Genomic DNA, 27971 nt, shown 5'->3' on the forward strand with positions numbered 1-27971 from the left:
TCATTTTTCAGTTAACCACTTACCTCCATCTTTACCCTTCACAAAACTTTCCCATTCTCTAAACCACTGCATACTGATGCAATAAAAAGTTGCTGGAGAGTCCTCCTCTTGGAATGCTCTGTTGAGCTATGGGGGGCAAAAATCAGTCATCTAGCACTTGCTTTGCAGCAGAACAATACAATCATTCAACTTCAATATCTGATAAAGCCAATTTCTCTACACAAAGAATGTGCTATACGTTGATGCTAAGTTATCTTAGTATTAGCATATATGGTCATACCTATTAATAATCCTAGGTTTGTCTTAAAATTTAGCATGTACACACAAAAGGGACATAAAGATTGGATAAGTGAAGATAGTAAAGCTAAAGTCTTCAAAACAATACTCCATATATTTATTAAAAATCTTATGGGTAAATGTTATTCAAACATACTATATCCACTGTCTACATCTTGTGTTCACTTAAGATACTTGTGGACATGTTGCTATTACAAACAGAATGCTGCAATGAATAATCTTGTGCATATCATTTCACAGACAATATACATATATGTATAGGATGGTGTATCACTATCCTGAGGTGACAGTCCCTGAAGATGTTCCACTCCCTTCTTTAGTCTTAAGGCCTAAGGAATGTGTATGTTACTCAAACAAGGCAAAACTCTACCAGAAATGGAAATCTTCAGAGGAGTGACCTAATAGTTAGAATGGAGTCATTCCAATGTCAATTTTGTTAGCTATATACTAGGAATACCTTGGTTCCTGAACTTCTGGAGGTCTGGCTACTCGATTTTTCTTTTTAATAAATTTCTTTTTCGCTTATGTTAGCCATTCTGGCTCCCACTAATTTCAACTAAAGAAACCCAATTCATAGAAAAACTGGTATAGAAAAAGAAGTGGAGGCCACAGAGCTTGAGGAAAATGAAGGGTATGAAATTTATCGAATTGTAATAGTGTGAAATTCCTAAAAATATTTCATGATGGGTAACTAAATGCCCATACTATATATTATCGCTTGACAAAGGCATGTTCAGATCATGTCTCTCCTATAATCAAATCTAATCAAAACCCTGCCATTGTACCCAAAGATCCTTATAGCCCAGAAGCACCTTCATTATCTGGTCCCATGATTGACTTTATCTTCTAAAACTTTTGTCCTCATTTATTCACTTATGGTCACATGGACCTTTGTTATTCCCAGAACCAAGCAGACACCTTCCTGCCTCTCAAAGCTTTGCATGGCTATCTCTTCTTTTTGCAGATACCTAAACATCTCCCTCAACTCCTTCAAGTCTTTGCTTAAATGTCACCTTCTCAAAGAGGCCTATCTTTATCACTCTATTTAAAATTGCACCTCACTCCTCCCTTCATCACTGTACTCCTGATCTCTCTTATAATTTTGATATTTTCTATTTCCATAGAACTCATCACCTTTTAATATATAATGTATTATTTATTAAATGTAAGTTCTTTGAGGGCCAGAGTCTTTCTGACATACAAGATAGCTGCTTCTATAGGACACAAAAGGCAATGAAAAATGTGGCTGTCTCTGATGGTTAACAAAGAAATCAAAGCTGTTTGTCTCAGGTATAGCATTCAAGTTAGGACCTTCCGTGATGTACAACTTAGCTCTAGAGAACTGAGGTTTCTGAAATTTAATGTCACATTGATTCTACTAAATGAATAATTCATAGCATTACCAGGTTTAGACACTTTTAGGACTTTATTTTTGGCATTATAATATTTCTTCCTTATGTGTCTTGGTGGGGGCTTTTTAAATTTTATCTAAGTGTAATCACCCCATTAATTGGAAAGTATCTGTTTTTCTCTAGTTTTGGGAAATTTCTCTAAATTGTTGCTCTAAAAGTAGTTTGCCCCCTCTATTCTCTTCTAAAATACTTATTATTAGGTTGGTGCAAAAGTAATTGAGGTTTTTGCAATTACTTTTGCACCAACCTAATAGAGAAACACTGGCTTTTATATCTGTCCAACATGTTAAAACTTTTCTTTGTTTTCCATCTATTTATCCTTGCACTTGATTTTAGGAGAAACCCTTTTCTAGATCTTCCAGTACACTAATTTGCTCTCCAGGAGTATTTATTCTGCCATTCAATAAACCCATCTATTGAGCTTTGTTTTGTTTTCAGGATAAAACACCCTTATGAATCTCCTTAAGGATCAATATTTATTTCATGGCATAATTTAGGAAATCACAATTCTTTCTAGATATTACAAGCTATCTAATATAATGCCTTCTTTAACTGGCACAAGTGTCCACAGTCACTGCTCTAGCCAAGCAAACCCCTTTATGCTTACTGCCTTATATAGTGCAGGGGGCAGAATACTGAGGTCACTGTTGGTATCTGCCACTTCAAAGCTTGAAGCCTGTGTGGTCATTTCCTTTGACCTTTGGTTTACTTCTTCAATTTGATCCAATCTGATTTTTCAATTTTTCAGAAACTCCACTTAAGTTCTAGTCCACCGATTTTTGCACCCTAGTGTTATTTCTTTATACCAACACACAGCTTTGCTTTAAAAAAAAAAAAGAGGGTGTGATGGAAGATGAATTTGGATCATAAATAAATAGTTGGAGTTGTGTTACTGACAGCAGCACTTTGAAGAGACCTACTTCTGCTACTTAGATAAATGGAGCTGTACTAGTCCTTGTCCATAAAACCTGGTTGCTCAGCTCTTCCTACTGATTCTGTGACCAGACTTTCTGTTGCTTGAAATCAAGGAATACTTCATAATAAACTTACTTTGTGGAAACTAGGTATATTTGTAAGTACAGAGTCCTGCAAAACAATATGCAGTGGTACCTTGGTTTTCGAACGTAATCCACAAGTTCTGAAACGTTTGAAAACAGCTGACAGCTAGGCCTCAGAATCTTGCACTCAGCGGAAGCCATCTGACATGTTCAACTTCTGAGTCGTGTTCGGAAACCGAAGCATTTACTTCCGGGTTTACGGCATTCATAAACCAAAATGTTCATCAATGGAGAGGTTCGAAAACCGAGGTACCACTGTATTTCTCAAAGAGATGTAAGTAGAGAATGTAGCCTGGGTAAATGCTTTCACAAAAACACTAACTTAAGGAAATCTATAGTTTACCATTTCAACAAGGAGATTTCTTGCCAGTGCCAATCCATAAAACAAAATTTAGTACTAATCCATGAAAACGAAAACAAAAGGAGAACTCACGACAATTGTCGTGACCTGCCTGGGGTCTCTCACTATTATATACTCACAACATTTAAACTCTACTACAACTCTTTCACGCAATCATTTCATTAATATAATTCTGCTAATTGTCAGTTCTTTACCCTAGATCATATTAATAATTTGAAAAGCGTCACTTTTTTTTACCCGAATAAAAATTTCCAATTCAGTTTTTCTTCTTTTTTCAATTTTCTCTGCCTCAATTTGGCAAGTGTGACAAATGTACAGATGGTTGACAGCTGGTCCTCCTCCATACCTAAAGCATAAAGAATTTAATAATTATAAAAATCCTGAAGAAAGCTGATGCTCTAGAAAATTTCTCTCCACAACTTTGTTAATGGCTAAATCCCTAATAAATAATAAATCCTCACAGAAAAATTCTCAGTCATATTTAAACTAATGTAAAAATCAAAAAATCGTAAGGACTTGATTTTATGTTTATCAGGGTCAATGACTTTGTCAGTTTATTAACTAACCTGCTTTACATATATTTCAACTTTCCTTTATAGTTACTTCTATTACAAAATATGTTTGAGGCAACAACACAAAGTAAAAGAAATGGCTTTCAAAAATTAGCATACAACATATAAATCTTAGTATACAGTCATACTCTTAATCAAGTTGCACTCAGAAGGAGGCTTCCCCTGCTCACTCAATTAAGAATTTATGGAATAAATGATTTCCAATATTTCACTAAGGAAAATATAATGACATTACGGGTGAAATGCTTTAATATAAAATTTAAAACTCTAAAATTCAAGAGTTAAATATCACAGCATACTTTTCCAGATACAGATATCAGAACCTAAGAGTTAGAATTAATTATCTAGACTAGGGACACACTTGCTACAAAGCCTTCTGACTCATACTCAGAGTGAATAAATGAAGGAAAAGAGGGTTAATCTATATGACCAACATGTAGCACAAGAAGCATATATGAAATAATCCAATCCCCTTCTAAAAAGTTTCATAAACTAATTTTCACAATACTATATTGTCTGATTTAAAAAACAGACCTGCTATATAGGTTATCCCAAATGTTCTGAGGCAGCATCAAAACCAGGTCTTCAATATAACTAGCTTTTCGTGGAGGAACACCTAAAAAAATTTAGATGGGTCTGTTTCATTCTTAAATTCCTTTACATTACTCTCAAAGGTTAAAAAATTCATTTTTTTAACTGATTAATCACTGGCATTTTTCAATAGTTATTCTTGAAACCCCTCCCAAAAAGGTTAAAAAGTAGGTATAATCATTTTTTGGTGATTATGGTCCAAAAGATGAATATATTACTTGAAATAATGAAAAATCAGTAAACCAAGGTCTTCAAGTATTTAACTTATGTACCTCTTTATTAAGCCTTGACTGTGTATTGGGGGAAATCTAATATAAGTAAGAAAAACCTTTCATTCATGGAGCTTATGTGGTAGCAAAAGAAGTGATGGACTTATATATATATAAATACTAAAAAGCAGGCATAGATAAGTGGCATAAAAGGTTTATGTGGGAGATTCACAACAGGAGGAGCCTTACTTCAGTCAGGAAATAAGAGAAAAATTCACATACAGAAATATTTTGCAAGGCTTAGGTTTCTAATGTAACCTAAGGTAAAATATTCCCACTATCTTTTTCAGTTTCACTGAAAAAGCAAATTACTTAATGAGAATATCAAATCGTCAACCATGAAATGTAATCAGGGTGTCACACTAAGATGTTATTTATCACGGGAACAAACACTAATATAGCCAGTGACAAAGGCGTAAGTTATGTTAGCACATAACTAACTATAGGAGGCTTTTTTTGTTAAATTCCAAGTACGTTTTAGGAAAAAAGCCAGCTACTCACTTAGACGAAAGTGACAGGAGCCACAGAAACAGTTGGTAGCTGAGTGCCTGCCTCTCAGCTGAGAAAAGTGATGTGTAACATAAGTGCTCGCTGTACCATAATTGGTTGTTTATGTATCTGTCTCTGCTATGAAATTAGAGCTTTGAGAACAGAAATAGTGTCTTTGTTATTTTCAGGCTCTAGCACAGGCTTTGGAACAGATACTCCATAAATATCTGTTCTATGAAGAGGCTACAGATTGCCTACAATTGGAAGAAAAAGCCAATTTCTGAAACCACAGTGAATTAAACACATTTAAGTTGGACTGCAGATGGGGAAATTGGAAATAAATGGAAGAGAAAAATTCTTGGCTCTATTTGTAAATTATTTAATAGCAATCCCCTACTACTACTTTCCATTACAGAATTTCTTACCTCCATGAATACAGAGAAAATCATTATTTGAAATAGGGCCAGGTTCTGCAAAGGTCTTAAATTTATTTAGCCACTGTCGAGAAATATAAAACTGAAGGAGACTTGGTTCCATTATGTTCAACAAATTTGATATCCTTCGCCTCTCTTTTTGTGCCTCTTCGCTGCTCTTCCTATTAAGAACCATGATTCATTAAATTCAATATGCATTTTACTCCATTAGACTAGTAAGCAGATTTTTTTCTCTTCCTTATTTGACTTGGCATACACATTAATACTGTGACTCTTATTAGATATTGGGAATTATTCAAGAGAAATATATTTTGTAACACCCCCAACTACATTATACATACCTATGAATGATAATGTACCTTAACTACTGGTATCCAAATGAACACAGTAGGTATTTAAATGTTTGCTAATAAAATCAATCTAAATAGTTAATCTGTTTTCTGTTTCAGTAGCTAGTACTTAATATTTTATAAGATTGGTATTTTTTAGTATAAGATTTACTTTTATAGTTATACCTCGTTTATTAGGTATTTTAGGAGAAAATTTGGTATTTAATTCCTACCACCGCTGCTTATTTTTTTTTATTAAAACCAATCTTTCTAAAACAAAATACGGTTGACCCTTGAACAAAATACAGTTGACCCTTGAAAAATGCAGGGGATTAAGGCACCTGAAATCCCTCTCCCCTGCGAATTCGGAAATCTGCATATAAATTTTGACTGCCCCAAAACTTAGTTGTCCCTTGGTATCCACAGAGGGATTGATTCCAGCCCCCCTACGGATATCAAAATCTGCGGATTTTGTAGATATCAACTTCCCTATTTAAAATGGTGTGAATCAATGTATACAGTCAGCCATCCACATCTGCAGACTCCCAAGCACAGATCAAAAACAGTACAGGTACTTACTGAAAACAATCCATGTATAAGTGAACCCAGTTCAAACCCATGTTGTTCAAGAATCAACTACACATTCCTTTGCCCTTAAACTAAATTTAACATATTCTTAAAGGATCATTCTGCATGAAACCTTTCACTTTATTTTACTCACATAATAAAATAAGAGTTAAACAATTCCTAATCTTTACTCAGCAATCCATTTTGAAAGTCTCAGAAGTCACTAATAACCCTGAAGTGAGACATTCTTTCGTATTTATTAGAATAGCCGATCTGTGAGTTCCTTCCTTACCTGTAGAAAAGAACATAAGCTTCTGCATTTTGTACAGTAGATTCTGAAACTTCAGTGACACTCTGATCATCAAATTCATACCAGAGATGATTTAAATTGTTTCGACAGTAGGCAATATAGTGTCCACCTGAATTTAAGAGGAAAAATTTTAAATCATTTCAGTAACACAAGAATGGACGATAAACTACTTTTGTACCTCCAGTTCTTAGCAGAGATTGAGATACAGCAAGAACTATGCTAGTATTTTTCCCCACTGCCACCATTTGAGGAAATGAAAATAAGGACAGAATGTAATCTTTAAAAAACCCAGTATAAAAATAATATTCAAGCCCTTATTGTTTAACTTTACACAAAATAAAATTTCCAGTATTTCAAACTTCAGAGTAAAATTATTCAATTTCCTAAAATTTCCTGACATGTTTTAAATAACCAAAATAAAATAAAGTAAAAAAATCTGTTTTTACAATTTTTTCTTTTGTTCAATCAGGTCTTACTTAAAAGATCAATTCAGATGGTTACTTTTTTAAAGCTAAGAATATATGTCAAACCTGCATACTTACTACTTGCAGTTCCATGATGACAAATGACTGATAGAAGATCATAGGTAACAATTTGAGCTGGACTGTCTTTAGCAAGAAATGGCTGAAGATCTAGGCCTTCCAGCGGAAATGAAACATGGGTACTGATTTTGGTGGAAAACATCAGTTCATGTCTGAATCTTTTAAGATGGATGCATAAAATCTAAAAGAGAAAGGCAAGATTATTTAAGATTTTATTACTTTATATGCTAGATAAAGGAGTCTATTAAATATACATATTGAATTAAATGTCAGTGAAATATCATTCTGCAATTATGATAGCCTGATTCCAGAGAGGTTAAAATGTGGAAATGGTGAAACATGGTATTTACTAAGTTTACAGCTACTGTCTTTTCTAATTTTACACTTTAAACCTGCAAGATCCTACAATGTCTGATTAAGCTGTGTTCAACATAGTTTCACTGGTAAGGGCACTTACTTGGTATGTAACTCAGTATTTTTAAAATGGATAATCCTAATAGGATATATATATAGAAACTGGTCAATAGAACCAACCCATTCTTCAACCATGCACAGAATTTACTACTAATGCTTCATGCTCCTACCAGGTAAAATAAATTGAACTATAATAAAGCTCATACCTCAGGAAACTTTTGTACTTTACAAAACTTGACTCCATTCCTCAACCTAATGGGGGGGGGGGGAGAGAAAAACAATTTAAATCAGCTTGTTTCCCATATGAATCAACAAAAGTTTTAGTATTTTCAAATATTCAGCAAAATCTTACAGAAAATGCAGAGACAAAAGGTTATTAGACTAAAAATGCTCACTACTGAATTACACACTACCCACTTAAAAATACATACTAATAAAACATTGGAGTCCCTTATTGTAAAAAATTATTTAAACTAAGATATCAGTAATAAAAATTTAGGGAGTTGTATAATTCTTTGATAAAATTAAATTTTTAATAAATAATCAAAAGAAACAAACTCACGGATACAGGGAACAAACTGACAGTTGCCAGATGGGAGGGGAGTCAAGGGGCTGGGTGAAAAAGGTAAAGGAATTAAGAAGTACAAATTGGCAGTTACAAAATAGTCACGGGAATGTGAAAAGTACAGCATAGGAAATATAGTCAATAATATTGTAATAACTATGCACAGTGTCACATGGGTACTAGATTTATTGGGGTGATCACTTTATAAGTTATATAAATGTCTAACCACTATGCTATACACCTATGCTATGCTATGAAACTAATATAATATTGAATGTCAACTATAACTGGAAAAAAAAAGAAAATTAATTTTTTTAAACAGAAGTCCTACTATCTATGGCCTGGCTATGCCTCTATTAACATCCAAATATCAAGTAAAACTGGGTAAAATAAAATCCCAATTTCATAGAATTGTTTGGTCAAGTCAGTATTATAACTTTTGTTCTTTTTTTTTATAAATTAAATTTATTGGGGTAACATTATTTAATAATTATGTAAGTTTCAAGTGTACAATTCTATAATTCATCACCGGTATATTGTACTGTGTGCTCACCACCCAAAGTCTAGTCTCTTCCCATCACTGCACATTTGAACCCCTTTACCCTCTTCATCCTCCCCAAACCCTACTTCTCCTCTAGTAACCACCATACTGTTTGTGCCTAGAGTTCGTTTGTTTTGTTTGTTCATTTGTTGCTTTCTGTCTTATATTCCACATATGAATCAAATCACATGGTTCTTGTCCTTTACTATCTGACTTATTTAGCTTAGCATGATACTCTCAAGATCCTTCCATACTGCTGCAAATATAACCTTTATTCTTCAGTGTGGAAACAAATAACTTGAGATAAAGAAAGGCTGATTACTATTAATAATCAATATTAATAAACACTCGGTAGATCTCTAGTGTGGATTTGGGAATAAATGAAAGGTTCTTTTCCATCTTCACTAGTATGATCTTTTTCCTATTCAGCAGTGCTTTTCAAGGCAGGTTTCCCGCTTCAGGCCAGCACCATATTGAGCTATCAGCTACAGTTTCAAGGACAAACTGATAACACTTTCCAATTTCAATTCTCTAGGTGTATTTTTTTTTAGAAAGTACAATGCAGCTTTTTATCCTTATTGACCAAATATACCATTACTTTTTGTCATGAAGAAAACCAAAAGCTGCAGATCAACCTTTCCCTGGGGTTACTGCCAACAGACAGAAGTATGTTTTATAAAGATTCTAGATCTTATTAAGAGGTCATTATTTTTCTATTACAGAGATTCAAAAAATTTTTTCCAGTTCACTCTATCTCAAACATATTTGCCTTCAATTCACCAAGTACTTTTCTAACCTACCACCAAGAAGCCTTAAAAGCCTGAATTTATTACAACAGAAAAAGGCAACTAGTAGTAGATATAAAGAAACAAAATCATACTTTGTCTTTCTATTCTGCTATCATACAGAAGGTAACAGACAAGTTGGTATAACCTTTCTGAATATTACACATATTTGAAACTCTGTGCCTTTATATCTACTTTCACTTTCTGAATCTAACCTGTTAACATAGTAATCCGGAAGAGAATAAGGTGTCATTTATGATGTCAACAGTTAGCCTATGTAATGAAAATGTATGTTATATATCCTAGTATAGCTTTTATATTTAGAAATGTTTCATGCAAAATCACATACATATTTTATATCTCAAAATATATTTTCACATCTTAGATAAGCCTAGTAAATTTGTCAAATTTTTATCTCAAATTTGTTTAAACAGCATAACCAGCCTCTATTTTTACTAGGACAAAGTTTACTGGCTTTTATTTTTCTAAATAAAGAAGAATTTTAACTTCACATGCCCAATTCAAATATTCAAGAAAAATACCATTTAAAATACAAATCATGCAATTAAAAGCATTGTCAATGACACTTACTTTTTGCATTTTTCACAACTGTACATATTGTCACCTGAAAATAGAACAGATCTGGTCATTCCTCTGAAATTAAAAGCAAGTCATTTTCTTTCGGTTCTGCAATTCTCTGAGTTTGCCTTATGCTGACCTTGCAGCAAAGTAACACAAGGCTCACATTTTTCAGTCTCTGCTCAGGAGTCAGCTAGAAGTCAACTCATGTTTACCTTGCCTAAAGCACTCTTCACCTCCCTCTCTTTTCAGCTTTGAAAGCCTATCTCAAATAACATCTTTTCCGTTTATTCACTCAACAAAATTTACTAGCTGCTTGTTATATGTCCAAGCAGGGTGTTGCACATACAAAAATATTGAAGGATCCCAAATATGATGGAGGAAGTCACAGACTAGTCCAGATATGTCTTTCATATTGGTTGAATTTTCCTTTCTTTGAATTCCAGAGCAGTTTTAAGATACCTCACATGTTATACCATATTGCCTTATACTACAGGAATGTATATAAATTATTTCAGGGTGTGAATTGTGATATTTATATTTATATTGCCATGGCAGATACTGGCACTGTGGCAATATGGGCAAGTCATATTTAAGCTGCCTTAAAATAAAAAGCTTTTATGAATAAATTTTATATTTTGTCCTACTCTTATTTTAGATCACCCCCAAATATTCAGCCATAGATGAAAACTGTTTCATATTTCTTACCTTTTAGTTCATCTCTTGCGAAGAAGGCAGCTAGACAATCTTGCAAGGTTACTATTGGACCCCAAAACCAGCTAGGGACACATGAGACAACAAACCTGAAACATTATTGACAGAAAAAAAAAAAGGAAGTGTTCTGCCAGTAGAGCAGAAACAGCAGTTTTAACAATCAATTAATAAAAAAATAATCATACATACCTTTTCACATATTCCATGAAAAAAGCTATCCACCCTTGTGGAGCATATGCTTCGCCACATGATCCTGCTTTGACTATGGAAGTTGGATGACTTGATGAATGCAGCTTAGCAAGGTCTTCCTTGCCAGGAATTGGCAAAGACAGATCTTGAAAGGTCTCGAGGGTCACTGACACCTAAAATTGTTTTGTTTTAAGAATGGGATGAAAAAAATCCAGCACGACATTTATGAGGATAGGTTTTAGACGTCAAAGATCAAAGCAAGCAAAACACAACAAAAAAATCAAACTGCTTTATAGTGATATAAACAGCAAAAACACTTGCTCCGTACCAGGTGATGTTCTAAATTTAATCTTCACATAAACCTCATGAATAACTACTCATAGACTATTTTGTTAATCGAGGACGCTGTGGCACAAAGGCATACCCCACATCCAGACACTGCAGCTTGAGGGCCAATCTCTCAAGCACTACTGCATTTATTTTTGGAAATGATCTCTCACTATAGTTTTTAATTTTTTTTTTAAAGCTCTAAAATGTAGCATATAATTTTTAAATAGTTGAAAATATTTCAGGATAATTCCATTTAAATATCTGGTACCTAAGTAGCATACATTAAAATGACCCTGTAGAGAAACTCATAGACACAGACAATAGTTTAGTGGTTGCCAGAGGGTAAGGGGGGTGGGGGGTGGGGGGTGGGAGATGAGGGTAAGGGGGATCAAATATATGGTGATGGAAGGAGAACTGACTCTGGGTGATGAACACACAATGGGATTTATAGATGATGTAATACAGAATTGTACACCTGAAATCTATGTAATTTTACTAACAATTATCACCCCAATAAATTTAATAAAATAAAAAATAAAAATAAAAAATAAAAAGACCCTGTAGAAAGACCTTAGATTTGACTTAACATTTTAACACAATAATTGAAAACTTACTTTCGGGTTATGAGAGATGTCATTTTATATTCATTAATTATATTCATTACTGCACTGAAGGAAAACCGCTCTTAAGAAAAGCTCAAAGAAACTCAGAGATTTAAAGGTATTATTTATTAAAGAACTCATGATAATTTTAATGTATGCTCTTGTGTATGAATCTGACACTGCCTTTATTAGCTGAGCTCCAATCTTACAGTAGGAAAATATTTACAAGAAATACAACCAAATGTAGAAGGTACATTCACAGCCTAGTGCCTATGAATTCCAACAGTTTCCCAGCATACTAATCTCATCAGCTTTAGGAGAATGTGCATTTATTACCAATTCTTGTTACTGAGCAACATATAACCTTTGGATGTGACCAGAGATGAAGAACTGAGTTAGTTCTTCCTGCTAATGCATGCCTGCCCAATGATAAGACCTCATCCTTTAATATGTTGCTATTACTTCCAAAAAACAAATTCTACTCCTAGAATCAATTTATACTGATTTAAACACAAGATACACATGTATAATCATCAGTAGCAAGGAGGAGTTAAACTTTTCATAACATTTTGTCAGCTTTTTTAAAAAAGAGCATTCTTTCATACTCACCCTGTCACAAGTCAGACACTGCACTGAACTAATGATTGTTCCATCAAATATGTCTGAAATAACACTTCGGTATTTCTTATGCTGTTTTTTTCTCTTTGGGGATGATGCAGATTGAGCTAGGATTGAGAAACAAGATTAGAAAATGTTTTTGAAAATCAAAGTAGTTCCTTTAGCATTTTTCTCTGGAACCTTCACCAGTTAAATTTACTATGCTGGAGAACTTTGTCAAAATACCATTCAAGAGTATTGCTTAAAAATAAAAAACAAAGAGAAACCAAAATGAAATAGGAGCGGTTCAGTCTCCCTATCTTGACTTCATTCAGAACAGTTTTGCTTTTACCTGTTTGTTTTTTATTCCAAGTAAGGTTATATTTGAAGAAATGATTCTATAATTAAGTTTTTAGAATTCTTTATTGTTCTAGATACAAGTCAACTATGTGATTTGCAAATATTTTCTACCCATCTTATCTTTTCATTCTCTTAACACTGTCATTTGCCAATAAAGTTTTAATTTTTTTTCTTTTATGGCTCATGTTTTATGGCTCATGGCTTTGATGTCTTTAAAATTTTTTATTGTCTAACACAAGGTCATAAAGACTTTCTCCTAAGTTTTCTAAGAGTTTAATAGTTTTACATTTTATAATACTGGGACTGTCATACATAGCTGGTAGGAATGCAAAATGATACAGCCATTCTAGAAAACAGTATCATACAACATTAAGCATAAAACTAACATAAAACTCAATAACCCCCTAGGTCTTTATTCTACACAAGTGAAAACATGTTCATAGAGAAACCTGTACACAAATATCTAGCAGCATTATTCATAATTGCCAAAAACTGAAATAATTCAAATGTCCTTCAATGAGTGAATGAATAAACAGTAGAATGAAATACTACTCAGTAATTAATAAGGAACTACTCAGACATGCAACAACGTGACTGTTCTCTCAAATGCATTACACTAAGTGAAAGAAGCCTGCTTCTAAAGACTACATACTGTAAGACTCCATTTATATGACATTCTGGAAAAGGAAAAATAATAGGAATAAAGAACAGGGCCAGGGCTTAAAGAGGGATAGAGGAATGTTCTGATTACAAAGGGGGGGTAGTAGGAAGGAATTCTTTGGGATGTTGGAACTATTCTATATTGTTTGTGGTGGTAGTGGTGGTAATAAGAATCTATGCATGTGTTAAAACTCAGAACTACACCAAGAGTGAATTCTACTGCATGTAAATTTGTGCTACACATACAAAAAATTTCTAAATCACGGTTGTATAAAATTATGCTGTCAATTTTAAAGCATTGAATATTTCATAATTAACACTTTAAATTATCAAAACAAAGGAACCCAAATAACCGAAACATCTACCTTTTTTTGGCGTGGGTGCCAATCCTGGCCACAAATTGCCTGATTTAGAAGGGCGTGCTGATAAACGTGGATTAACACCTTCACTTGATGGAAGGATCTGTGGTGTAGACAGGTCATTCAAATGGACATCAGTAATATATTCTGTAATATTTAAAATTTGTATTATTACCTTAAATAGTAAAATTATTCCATCTGTCAAATAATGGTAATTATTTTAAAGGTTTCTACATTTGAGATTTTGAACACAATTCAAATTAATAAATGTTGGGTGACATACTTACTAGAAAAAGTGCTTTCTAAGCAAAATCATAGTGATTTCTCCCCTAGGAATCCAATTAACGTTCGTAACACATTACTGTTGTAGACAATTCAGGAAGTGAGCAGTGGAGGTATACAGCCAAAGAGGATCGTATTTATCCTAATTTAGTATTTTTTTAAAAATCTATTTAGGACAGTTTTCAAAAAGCTTTTTAAACAATGTGGGAGAAAAACAGATGATTTCCCAAACTAACACAGTAATCAAAATCTAAGAAAGTCAGGCATAAAATAATCATTAATTATTTTATTCTTACTCTGATAAAAGAAAACAGACCCGTCTCAGTAAAGTATCTTTTATGGAATTATGAATCAAGAAAATGTAAGCTCCATGAGCGCTATCTTGATAGTTTGTTGTTGGATTTCCCAGTATAACATGCATTCCAGGACAAGGAACTGTGCTAAGTGTTTGATTAAAGAAAATTGTTCATAAGAAACCCTGAACCAGAATGATGCCACGGATTTTTCCAAATAACGCAAAACAAATGACTTATTACTTTCACATAGACATTTCTCACAATCTCCACCATGAATGAAAGTAGACTGCATGATGTTGGGCGGGGAGTGAAGAGAGGAGACTGGCTGTAGGCTTTTCTGAAGCAAATAAAGTTAATATGATCTACGTCAGGGATTGGCAAATGTTTCCTATAAAGATCAGAAAGTAAACATTCTAGGTTTTGTGTGCCATATATGGTCTGTCACATTTTTTAATCAGGTCTTTAAAACAAATTAAAAGCTCAGATCCTTAATGTAGGTCACCAATTAGTCACTACGTATAAGAACAAACCTGCTAAAGAACAAGGAAGGGCTGGACAGCAGTCTAAGCTAAGTCTTTCAATACTGACATCTAATATATTTACTGACTAAACACCTTCTAAACATATCTAAACTCCTAAACATAAAGGCAGTATAATTAAGGAGACTGACATGTTTTCCACAACGCATTTATGCACAGCTGAACCACAAGTATTCCTTTGGTGAAGGAAACATCCTTTACCTCAAGGGAATTTGGGGTTCATTCAAATGCCTAAATAAATTATTTTGTAGTTCTCACTTTTGAGTAATTATAGAAGATAATAAACTTTTTACGTTGCTTGTCTTCCACTCATTTAAAGATAGGAAATTTGATCCTCTGATGGATTAATTTTATGTGCTTTGGAGAACTGAATACCACAATAAGACAAGATAACTCTTGAAAAAATAAATGTAAAATTCAAAGTAATCTAGCTTATCATCTTTCAATTGGCCACTTGCCCTTTCTCAAAGAAACACTGACTAGTATTAGAATATAACATTAACAAGATGCATTATAGTTAAACTCCTACACTAAAACATTTACCAAATATTCCATAGCTGATGTGACTCCAAAGACAGCAATCTAAATCTAATGGTGTATAAGTTTACAAAACTGCAACTGGATTACTTTGCTATTTCCCAGGATCTCAACAGAATCTGCTTAAAATGACTTTAACTTAACACTCACATGCAGATATTGCTAAAGTCCACTAGAAAGCCCAAACGTAACTATTTAACTGTCCCTGTCTTCAAATCACTATGGCTGAACTATGTCATAAACTACCCACAAAAATTAAGCTAAAGCTATTAATCATTCTATTTCATTTTTATTATGCTAAACTGTGAAGATTAACATGTAAATCAGAAATGTGTTTTAGTCACATCATGCTAATTTTCTCCTTTAAAAAATCTGAAAATGGTGAAATTACAAGTATAATCTTAAGTACAAATATAATATCTTATCCCCATTACCTACCAATGAAACACTATCATTTTCAAATTATTAAAATTGTCACCTGAAGCTCTGCTGTGTATTTGCACTTTGACAGTTTCCTGGTTGTTAAAGTCAACTGCTTCAGACACAGAGTCTCTATCTTTATCTAATTCTCCTTCAGAATTTACTTTATTAATCTTATTGCACATTTTCTCTTTCTGCCAATCTTTTGACATCTCTGAGTTGTTCTCATCATCTTGAATTAACATTGTTGTTTCATTATTATCTTCAGAAAAACCTCTAGAGCCACTGTCATTTTCAGCTTTATCACTGCTGTTACAAGATTCACAGGACTGAAAATCTACATCTGATTGGCTCTTGTCTTCTTCCATGGTCTCCTCAGTCGTTATCATTTGAGGATCTTCTTCTACCTCCATGACTTGTTCTTTCAATTCTTCGTGAAGCAGATCCATTAAACAACGAAGGAATTCTTGAGCATCCTAATACAGAAGAAGCAACATAGATACTAACACTTCCTTAAAAATATGTGTACGTATGTAGAAACATAAGGGAAAATATACAAAGTGTGGTTATCAACTGATTTTTCAACATGTAGCATTATACTGAGGAAATAAGCACATTAGAGGGATGGAAAGCCCCAAGTTCTAAAAAATTATGTAAATAAAACAAAGGTAACTAAAAAACTGAAAATGACCTGGAGGTCAGCTTTTAGTTGTGCTGTTATTTTTAAAAAGTGGAGGATTAAGGTATAAAGAAAATATAGATTTGCCTCATGTGACAGTAAGATTCAGAGAGATGTCCTAAATTCAAATATTTCATAAGACTGGCTTAAAATTAAAGCTTTACCCAATTTGTACTATATCTCAAAGAGATGTCTTCAATCAACCTGAAATGCTTATTGAAAATACAAATTTGTAGGCCCCAACTTACATCTATCAAATCAGTCTCTGGTGATGCAGGAATTTGCACCAGAAAAAATTAACAGGAAATAAGTATTATTTTGAAAAAGAAAAATATGTGAGGGCCAAGTATTAATATTAAAAGATAGTATATAAAGCCACAATAATTGAAACTGCCATTTGTACTAACACGAAAATATACAGGTCAATGAAATGCATTGGAAAGCCCAAAAAGAGACCCTATTTTATACTATATTAAGGTAAGCACAAAAATTAATTAGGAATAAATTTTTTAAGCCAGATAAGAAAAGTCTTAAATCTGTAGTTTGGTACAATTTGTCAGCTGTTTGTAAAAATAAAATTTGGATCATATTACAATAAATAAGATACACTGAAGAATTAATTTTTAAAAAATGAAAGCATAAAATATAAAAAATATAGGTGAAAATTTCTGTCTGGAAGTAGAACTTTTCAAAGCTGAAAGCACTAGGAGAAATATATTGACGTATTTTCCCAATCCAAAATTCAAAATTTCTAGAAAAATATAAAATGAAGATAAAAGTAGAAAATTATAAGGAAAAAATAAGATTAGGGGTTATTATTCTTGGTAAAGATGCAATGAGTGAAAAATAATAAGTAAATGGACAAATACATTATAAAAGAAGAAATATAAATGACTACGTAATAACATAATGCATAACAGCATTTTTCAAATTTTTTTACCAATTAATATAATGAATAAAAAGCAATGAAGACTTACCTGCTGAGAATAGCCTCGAAATGTTGGATTTACAGTTTTAATTCCTTGAAACAGATTAGTAGGTACAACAGATCCTGGCCTAAGGAACAAAACATTTTTAATGACAAATTTATGAGTTTCAGTTTTTATTTTAGAAATCAGCAATCAAGACTTCCAGGTGTTAAACTGAAAAGTGTATGTGTTTCAAAAAATCATTCAAAATTGCCCACTATTGTTTCACAGTCTTGTCAGAACAACTTATTACTAATATTTAAGGTATATTTTATTGTTCTCCTCCCTAATGAAATGATCATGCTCTACTATATGATTTTTCAAAAATATTTCTAATTACTTAAAATTCCTGGGATAATTAAGATAAATAAATGCCCCTAGTACACTAAATAAAATTTTAAAACCAGCCATCAAATACCCATGGAAACAAAAATGAAAAGTAAACCAAATGTACTTAGAATTTTGTACTATGACACTTCTGATGTTTAGTAAACTTCCAGAAATATTAAGTTTAAAGTCGAGTTTCAGGACAAAGAAGCTTAAACATAGGAGTTAAGAGCTAGTTCTAGCTATGCAGAAAGGAACTGAGAGAGCCTGTGGCAACACTGGATAATACCCAACAGGGAAAAATGACAATGGAGGATTCTGTCTCTTTGACGTTAGAGATGTGAATGACATGTATTTCACACCCCAAAAGAACTGATTAAAACCATCCTCTTTTCCTGGCATATTAAAATGACAGTAGCAGCAAATTTTTGTTTAACTTAAGAAATAATCTTAGTAGGGAGTCAAGTATCGCAACTAAAACTGACGCACTTATACATGTTAAAACTTGAAAAACTACTGAAATATTTACATTACAAATCATTAAGATCTCAAAGCCTTACATAAAAGTGACGTTTAAAAAAAGTAAATGAAGATAGCTTTGGTGATTGTTTTCTTAGCGGTAAGGCTGGGCAGTTCTTAGGAACCATTAAAAAGAACTAATGGGGGCAGCCGGATGGCTCAGTTGGTTAGAGTGTGGGCTCTGAACAGTGTTGCTGGTTCAATTCATGCATAGGATGGTGGGCTACACCCCCAGCAACTAGGATTGAAAAACGGCAACTGGACTTGGAGCTGAGCTGCGCTCTCCACAACTAGACTGAAGGACAATGACTTGACTTCGAGCTGATGGGCCCTGGAGAAACACACTGTTCCTCAATTAAATAAATAAATAAACAAACAAAGGACTAATGGTAAAAGCAATTTTCTGAATAGTTTTAACACAAAATTAGTAAACTATTACAGCAAACAATTATTGTCCCAAAGCTACACTTTAGAGCAAATAAACATAAGCAGAAAAATGAACATCTGCACAGGTATCTATGGTCTAATTTCAGCATTGTGAGAATGCCGACTCTTGCGTTAAAACTCAAATTCTGAAGTATTCAACATGGAAGAGGAGGTCAATAAACTGGAACTTACGTTCCAGAAAGCTGACTCTGATCTGGATTACATTCAATACAGGCTGGTATATGAAATTAAGACTAATCATCATGATTCAGCAGGTGAGAAAAATCCAGTTATCCTCTTAAAGGAATTGCCAGGAATAAAGTCTAGATATCAAACTTCGCATGCACGCTTTCAATTCCAGGGAGATTTAGGAAGATGTCTTGTTAGCACTTGATGACTAGAGGTGGGGTAGGGTGAAGGAGATTTGGCCGAGGTGACTAGACAGTGATGCCTTTCACAAGAGAGGGGACTATAAGAAGGGCAGATATATGAATACATTTCAGTCAAAAGGATGGAATGGGAATAAAGGGATTAAAAATATATATGCACATATACTTAGTCTTGTAATTTCAGGTAAGGAAGTCTCTTAACAATATTTTCCATCTGTTTTTGTGTAACCAGGATAACTCCTGTCCTATCATAAAAGAATGTTCTTTGCTATCAATCAAATATGAATGAGCATACTTTGGAAATTAAAGGATAGAAAAAAATATTTGTATTACACGTTATATATATATATATATGTATAGAATTTTTCTGTTTTTGAACATTTTGAGTGCAGATGTTCAGTGAGAACGCTATATGACCTAGAGTCTCCTATAAAACCAAACTTTCATGTTAAGAAAAACAACAACTCAAAAGTTTCAGTAACAGGAGCTTCAGCAATTTAACACTGTACCCCCGTCCAGATGCTTCATTGGGATGTTCAGTTTCAAATACAACATACCCCAAAGTGAACTAGGATCAAATCTGTCTCTTCTACATTTTTCAGCTCTATAAATGTACCTGCATCCTTCTAATACTTATATTTATTTAAAAACATAATAAAGAAAACAAATTTATTAAGTACACACCTGCTTTTATGCCACAGTTCTGTCATCAGTTTGAGATAACTTTTACAAATGGCTGGTTTCTTATCTGTTCGAGCTAGTCCTCCACAATCAAGAAAAAACTGTGTCAAAGGTGGGCTAATTTAAAAAAAAAGAAAACTGTTAGCGTAGAATCAAGCTTAATACTGATTGCCTTCTAGTCATTCAATGAATTAACAGTACATAAAGCCCTGTATTATTTCTTTGCTCTCTTTGAGTTTCACATCCGTTTCTTCATATTCTCACTCAACCCATTCATATCACATTTGACTCCATCATATAAGAGTCCTCAGTGCTGCCAGATCCAGTTAATATCTTTCACTTCTCTCTCAATAGCATTTGTCACAGGTGACTTACCCTCTTAATTCTTCAGCAACCCTTCTCTTAACCAATGTAATGTACTGTTCTACCTCTTTAACTCTCTGACAACTCTTTCCCCTCTTTATTCTTTCTGCTCTTATCAGATATCTAAATATCAGAATTCCTCAGGACTTGATCCTATGACCTTTCCTCTCTTCCCTACATACTTTTTTCCCTGGGTGACCTTAAATTTTCACATATGCCAATGACAGTGAAATTTACAAAAGTCAACCATCTCATCTAAACCTCAAATTTATATCAAATGCCCAAACTGATAGCTATCTTGGGCATCTCAAATTCAACATGCTGAAAATTTAACTTTCAAGTGAATCTGCTCTTCCTCCAAGCTTCTACATCCCAGTAAGTGGTACTACTATCCATCCAGTGACTTGAGTTAACAACTTGTAAAACAATATAGTCTTTTATGAGCTTGATTAGCTTATGGGAACTTCCATGAATCTATTCAGTTATAGAAAACTGATGGGGCAAAGGACCAAATCTTGGCTTGTGATAAACTGGCTTCCATGCAAGTGAAAACCAAAAGAGAACACGGGTAGCTGGCTATACTTATATTAGACAAAATAGTCTTTAACTCAAAAGCTGTAACAAGATAAAGAAGGTCATTATACGAGGTGTGATTAAAAAAAAAAAAAAAATACAGTGAATTCTGCTGCTGACTGCCATCCAATGGAAAGGCAGGATCTTCAATACGGGAAGCTGAACATGGAACCTTAGTAACAGTGTGTGACACGTTTCAACTTGTTTGGTGTAGTCAGTTGGGTGTGAGGTACAGTTGAGAGAAGGTGTGTTTTAAAGTGTGCCATAAATCATGGATCACAAACAATGCCATTAACATGAAATGGGCAAATGGTTTCATCCTCCATCATGACAACGCTCCGTGTCACACATAGCTTCTGGTACAGCAATTTCTGTTAAATAAAAACATTAAGGTGTGTCCTCATCCACCTTATTCACCGGATCTGGCACTGTGTAACTTCTGGCTCTCCCCCAAAGTCAAAATGACCATAAAAGGTAAACATTTTGAATTGATTCAGGACATCGAGGCAGCCATGACAGCGCAACCAAAGACACTCACAAAAGAGGACTTCCAGAACTGCTTCAGAAAGTGGCAAGAATGATGGGGAGTGGTTGAAGTGAGGGGAGGGTGTATTTTGAGGGGGATTAACATGTCCTTTACTGTATAAAATTGTTTTAAACATTCACCGTATTTTTTTTATCACTCCTTATATAATGATAAAGGGGTCATTTCATCAAGAGGATAACATTTGTAAATGTTTATGAACCCAATACAGGATCACCTAAATACGTAAAGCAAATACTGACAGATCTGAAGGGATAAACAGATAGCACTACAGTAATAGTAGAGGGCTTCAATTCCCCACTTTCAACAATGGATAGATCATCCCGACAGAAAATCAATAAGGAAACATTGAACTTAAACTACATTAGCTCAGGTGGGCCTAGAAGACACATACAGATCATTTCATCCCACCTCTACTTCATAGGACTATGCTTAAGAATAAAAGAAAATCTGAGTGCTTTATTAAAGACTCTCCATCTACAGAAAAATATAAAACATTTTCATAAGACCTCTGAACTAAAAATGATTTGAAGAATTAATGTAAGCTCATTTTCTAGATGTGAAAACAAGTAACTTGCTCAAAGATATATGACTACCTAGGATCTAGGCCAGGACCAGCAGTCTTAGGAAACTAGAGGCATTAACAGAGTAAATGCACTGGGACAACAATGGATTATGTCTCAACCCAGTATCTTGCCTACTCTATCTTAAGAGTTACTCAACAAGAAAGGGGAAATAACTTTTTCAGGAATATTTACATACTTAGTTTTAGTTAATCCATATAATTTTCTTAACGGGGGCATTTCAGAAATTGGTATGGGGGGGTGGTTTACTATGTGTTGAAGTGGGAGAGGGGGAAGTAAAGCCAGGGATTTATGGAATCCTGTTGGCCAAAAGAACTGAATTGTTAACTCTTTTCCATATTACTATTAATATGTATTTCTTTTCTCCTCTCATTGCTCCTTTGTTTTTGAGACTACAGCAGCTTGGTTTTTTGCTCAAAGAGTAAGTTTAAAAAGCTATACAAACAAAACAAAATTAATTTCTCTACTTACCAATTAGAAAGAGCTTGCAAAGCTGCATTCATATAACAAGTATTTCCAATATTTTTCAAACCTGTAAGACCTATTAAAACAAATAGTAAGTTATGTCACCATTCAATAATGCAATGACTCAATTTTATAAGTGTTTACTGAATATATAATTATGTATATAGTATTATGGATCCCCAACTACGTTAAGAAAATATAAAATACATTAAGGAAATACAAAAACCAACTTGAACAACACAGAGAGGTCAGACTTATACCAAAGTATTAATTTTTGGATAAGTATTTAAATATAGACTTAAAGGATTAAAATTCTAACTTTATACCAAAAATTGTGGGCTTTAGTAAAGTGATGGCAAAGAAACCACACATCACTCAAAGTTGTCAGTTTGCTTTTTTTGCAAACACAATTTTACTAGGCCAAATTTCAGAATTCTTTTTTTGTAATTATCACCTGTAGAGTTCCTTTCACCCTAGATTTTGAAATTTTCACATTACATTCACTAAAGAAATGGATAGAACCATATAACGAAGGTTACACAAGAGAATTATTTACCTCTTGCCTTCAATTTATCTTCTTCTTCCACTTCTATGTCCAGATCATCAAATACAGCAACCAGAGGAGTTTTTAACGTTGTGTTACTGGGTATTTTAAAATCCTTGATAACAGAAAAGACAGCAGAGTTGAACAAATCCTTAGGTTAAAAAAATTTTTTTTTTAATTTTATCTCATATACATCTACACTCTAAAAATTAAGAGATGTTACTTTAACAGAACTCTAAGAATTTAACATATTATCATTTAGAATAAAGTTAAATTTATATTTTGAAAGTAATAAGAATCTATACTGGTAATAGCATATCACTCTACATTTATTAACATATGAACTTGAATAACAAAGCTACTTGTGACTTTTCTGAATTTAAACACAATTAACTCCAATTTAGTAAGATCACATTACAGCTACAGAGACCTAAATGGACATGTCCTACACAGTCTTTTCAGGTTTTTCAAACTTTTTACAAGAAAAAAAACACTAAAGCTTTTCCATTATAACACACCAGCTTATCTGTAGACTTCTACAATCTCTCCTGATACTTACTACTATACTTATTTTACATCCTTTTATGCATATGAAATAATGCACTTATTTTAAATAGTAATAAAATATACCAATATTAATTACCAAAAATTGGCTTAACTCAGAGGTTGCTACTGGTGACCTGCTGGTCAAACACTAGCCCACACTGTTAAAAAAGGACAAAAGCAAAAATGGAGGTAATATTTTAAAAATTGGGAGAGCTCAGATGAAAATCAGATTTTGCAAGTTCTCTTATAAGAGCAGATCAATGCATATGGAACCCATTTAGCTGGAGGAAGAAACTAAACAGCAACATGCAGTTAGCAGGTGCTCTGGTTCTCCAACTTATTAAAGCCTTATTCCACCTCTATAAGGCATGCATATGCCCTAATCACCAACCCACTTTATACAATTACTTTACCTTTCCTGGCATCTGTAGATACCGAACATTTGAGTAGGCCCTATATTCTCACTTTGTTTTATTTAAATACAGAGAAGGGCAGAGACTTTTTTAAAAAATACATTCAACATCTTACCTCCTAGAAAAAATTTCTATTTGAAAAATCTTGATGATATTTGAATGATTTCCAATATTGTTATTTTATAATTAATGATCTGACGAAACAGTTCAAACAGCTAAAAATTTTATGCCTCTAAAACATTCTGTACAAATAACTTCTTTTCCTCTAGTAATTTCTTCAACAATGGATCATCAGAAAGTTGCATGAAATTAAATTCATGCCTGTTATGTATTATAAATATAACTCACCAGAGAATTATTTACAAGCCAGCAGAAAAGTAACATTTTTTCAACCAGATTCAACATTCACTAAGAGTTTGCAATCTATTCTGGCAGAAATGGCAACAAATGGCTATTTTAACTTACTCTTCTTTAGTCGGTGATAATTATTTTCTCAATGTGTTTTTATTTATACTTCTTTTTGAACTATCTGCACTTATTCTTTCAGCCACCTTTCGAGTAATGCCCTTATAAATTGTTATCAGTTCCTTACGTGATTAAACTTTCAGTTATCCCATTTTTGTTAATAATGTAATAATGTAAGAAAACTTATTTTCAAACTACCAGGGCACTCAAAAGACAAAAAACACATTTCTGAATGATAAACAGGCATCAGTGGGATAAACTGCAAAGGTGGTGATTTATTAACTAGAACCAATCAACTGTGAAACTAGAAATGCAACAAATATACCCTGTCTAAAACCTAGTCACCTTAAGTTATACAATGTGTAAGGCAAGCCAATTTATTATCACAAATGTCTACTATCACAATGTAATATAATACAAAGGCACTACAGAAAAGTCTAAGAGAGTTGGTATCAAGTATAAGTATAGAAATACCATGTGATTTCTATAACACATATGAGGAAAACAGTCACTAATGTATTAAACTACATAGAGCAAATGATTAGTAGAATAATTTAGAAGCCAACTACTCTAATTTTTTCATTTCCCATTTCCTATTTTCTTTTCTGGACTGGAAAATTCTCAAAATTAAGTGATCAATCTTTGCAAGCTAATATGTAGTTTGTAACCAAAAACTGATGCTAGCTTTAATATATCCTATCTGGTTTTCAACAAATTATAAATGTTCACAGTAATACAAATGGGGGTGGAGAGAGGAGGAAAATGAGGAAAAGGGAGTTGCATTAGTATTTGTTATTCCCTATCTAAGAAGGCTTGCCACCCCTCTTAAAATCAGATTTGCTAGAAAAAGATAAACACTATTTAAACCAGTTTTTTTGTGTTTTCAGGTTTGTTTGTTTTTTAGTTTTTGTATCATGTCAGGTGCGTGCTTTGCCATCTTCAGATAGGTGAGCTTCAATCTCACCCTAACCTATCATTGTACAAAAGAACACAGGCCAGCCTTAATCTTTGAATTGAGAAAAGAGGCACATTACAGATATTTTTTAAAGTACAGGTTTGGTAGGATTCTCTTAAAACTTTAACTACATGACAAATTCTGAAATTATTACCTGGAAATATTTGATATTTTAATTAAATGGATTTATATTATTACCTGGACATTATTTTCTTGTGTTTGGTGAAGCGGTCTTACATGAGGCAATGAAGGCTGAGTTCCTAATTTCCTATCCAAAAATACTTCTTTGCTGCAAGCATAACACCATACCCGAAGAGTGGTAAGGTTCACAGTTAGATAATGCTTTGTCTCCTGTATAATTTTACAGGGGATGGAGAAGAGAAACCAAAATTAAGTATAGCTGAAAACACTTCAAAAGATCATAGAAGATAAACTACCAGCCTTTGATGAATAATAATATACTCAGAAGAGTTAAACTCAAATACCAAAAAACATTCTTTCAATAAACTGCTAAAATATAGTAAATGATAACAATATCTAAGCCTACCCTAGAAGTTATTCTATTGCCATTTTTCACCACTGTTCATTATAAAAATAAAACACAAGAGTATAAGACCCTGTTTTGTAGTTAATAAGTAAGCATAATACAAGAAAATAATTAACAATAACACAGTAATTATTCTAGGAGATCAGAATGGCAAAAGAATACAAATGGTATGAGTCAAAGTACAAAACAGCTCAAGCAATAGTGAATGTAAGATCTTGGACATATAAAACTGTAGCCCAGGGGTGTCCAAACTGCGGCCCGCTGGCCGATCCATTTTTATTGGCACACAGCAAATTCCAAAAATATATTTAGTTTACTTAAATAAACTAGGTGAGGCAATACGTACTTCACCTCGAGTGAGTGGCCCGGCTGTTTGTGTATTTTACCGCAAATGGCCCTTGGTGAAAAACATTGAAAAAAGTTTGGACACCCCTGCTCTAGCCTTTCTCAACTGGATTTCCGCGAGAGAATTATGCCCAAAGGGAAATGATTTGAGCAACTCTTTTCTCATTTCTCCCCAGAATGGTACATAACACTACCATTCTAGATGCACAGAAGAGAAGTAAATTAATTATATACATGATGCCTGAGGGTCTTGGGGTATTCAGGCTTAATTAATTCAGTTGAGGAACCCTGGCTAAGAACAGTTGATGCTATAGAGATATCAGTGTGAAAAAAGACAGTTCATTCTCAAGAAACTTAAGAGTTTAGAATGGGAGCTCTATGTAACACTAAAGAAGCACGCCAGAATTATACGCAAGCACCAAACAACTAGGGGGAAGCAGAAAGGGAACTCCAGTTAAGAAGACGTGCAAGAAAAGGTTATATGAATTGAAACGAAGTTAGCCAGGCAAGTTATCCTGGCAGTGTCACAGGCTGAGGCATCCACTCTTGACTTCCATCCCCATATCCTCCTAGTATTCCAGCTGTCACCTTCATACATCAGGAGGTATCGTTCTTAAAAATTACTCTAATTACAACCTCATTCTAATACTGATCATCTTAGCAATTCCCCTCCCCACCTTTTAAAGAGTATATGCTAAGGTTCATTCATCTTATATAAAAAGGGTTAACATTTCAAATTACTATTTCAATTAATAATGTTGGGTTTCCTTCAGGCTCTGTTTAAAAAATGTCTTGCATGAAAAATTTCTATATACATACCTGAGAGTGTATGGTGCTGTGATCTACTTGTGATTCACCACAGCCAACATATGAACATCTATTCTATAATTATACAAAAAAGGAAAACAAGGTATTTTATAACGTGTCGATTTACAATAATAGCATTGCAATTACATTTACAATTAATTTTTATCACATTTTTAATGTAATGATTAAATTAATTTCCATAGTTATTTTAACTAAAATGTACTAGGTACAAAAGAATAAAATCAGTATTTCTAAGCTGAAAGCTATGTCACCTCTAATAAAAGGCAAGTGTAAAATATTTTCGTGATTTACTAAAACTCTGTGAAAGCGCTATAGGTTAAACCCAAAGGTTAAAGTTTAATTTTTATCATCAATAGTGTTCATTTATGAAATCCTTTAAGTGTCAAAAAATCTTCTAGCTATCCTTATTTACATATAAATTATTACAATATCAAACATTTACGAAGAAACATATATATACCTCCAGGCACGCCCAAAGATTTGGTCCTCTGACTTTACAATCCTGACAAGTACCCTATGAAACAAAAACCACATAAACCACATTATCATTATATTGACACAGCCAACCACATACAATTCACTAATAATATCATATATAAAAAATTGGGATTCAGGGCCAGTGTAAGTTGCACCCTCCACAACTAGATTGAAACAACTACCTGACTTGGAGCTGATGGGTCCTAGAAAAACACACTTAAAAATAAATGAAAGTTAAAAACAAAAAACCAAAAAAAAATACATTGGGACTCATAAACATAGAGTATTGTAATAATTTATAAAAAGCACATGTTCGGGATAAAAATAAATATG

The 27971-nt window shown here is 33.3% G+C and overlaps 1 protein-coding gene across 2 annotated transcripts in view; it reads right to left on the reverse strand.

Annotated features, from left to right (window-relative positions):
• USP33 (ubiquitin specific peptidase 33) overlaps window positions 1-27971 on the reverse strand; it is a 46179-nt gene that overhangs the window by 2631 nt on the left and 15577 nt on the right. The window contains exons 3-22 of one of the 2 annotated variants that reach the window (XM_019743351.2): window positions 27622-27675; window positions 27153-27215; window positions 25640-25792; window positions 23075-23177; window positions 22525-22594; window positions 19993-20106; window positions 17657-17735; window positions 16059-16476; window positions 13933-14073; window positions 12560-12675; window positions 11019-11191; window positions 10824-10894; window positions 10128-10161; window positions 7852-7897; window positions 7232-7412; window positions 6672-6798; window positions 5475-5644; window positions 4235-4316; window positions 3366-3474; window positions 24-126 (exon numbers count right to left, since the gene is read on the reverse strand). In XM_019743351.2, the coding sequence (XP_019598910.1) occupies window positions 24-126; window positions 3366-3474; window positions 4235-4316; window positions 5475-5644; window positions 6672-6798; window positions 7232-7412; window positions 7852-7897; window positions 10128-10161; window positions 10824-10894; window positions 11019-11191; window positions 12560-12675; window positions 13933-14073; window positions 16059-16476; window positions 17657-17735; window positions 19993-20106; window positions 22525-22594; window positions 23075-23177; window positions 25640-25792; window positions 27153-27215; window positions 27622-27675 (2407 nt within the window). Of the gene's footprint in view, window positions 1-23; window positions 127-3365; window positions 3475-4234; window positions 4317-5474; window positions 5645-6671; window positions 6799-7231; window positions 7413-7851; window positions 7898-10127; window positions 10162-10823; window positions 10919-11018; window positions 11192-12559; window positions 12676-13932; window positions 14074-16058; window positions 16477-17656; window positions 17736-19992; window positions 20107-22524; window positions 22595-23074; window positions 23178-25639; window positions 25793-27152; window positions 27216-27621; window positions 27676-27971 lie in introns of both variants that reach the window. The other variant, XM_019743350.2, reaches the window with a different exon arrangement.

This window comes from Rhinolophus sinicus, linkage group LG06 (genome assembly GCF_036562045.2).
Source record: "Rhinolophus sinicus isolate RSC01 linkage group LG06, ASM3656204v1, whole genome shotgun sequence".
Classification (NCBI taxonomy): Eukaryota; Metazoa; Chordata; class Mammalia; order Chiroptera; family Rhinolophidae; genus Rhinolophus; species Rhinolophus sinicus.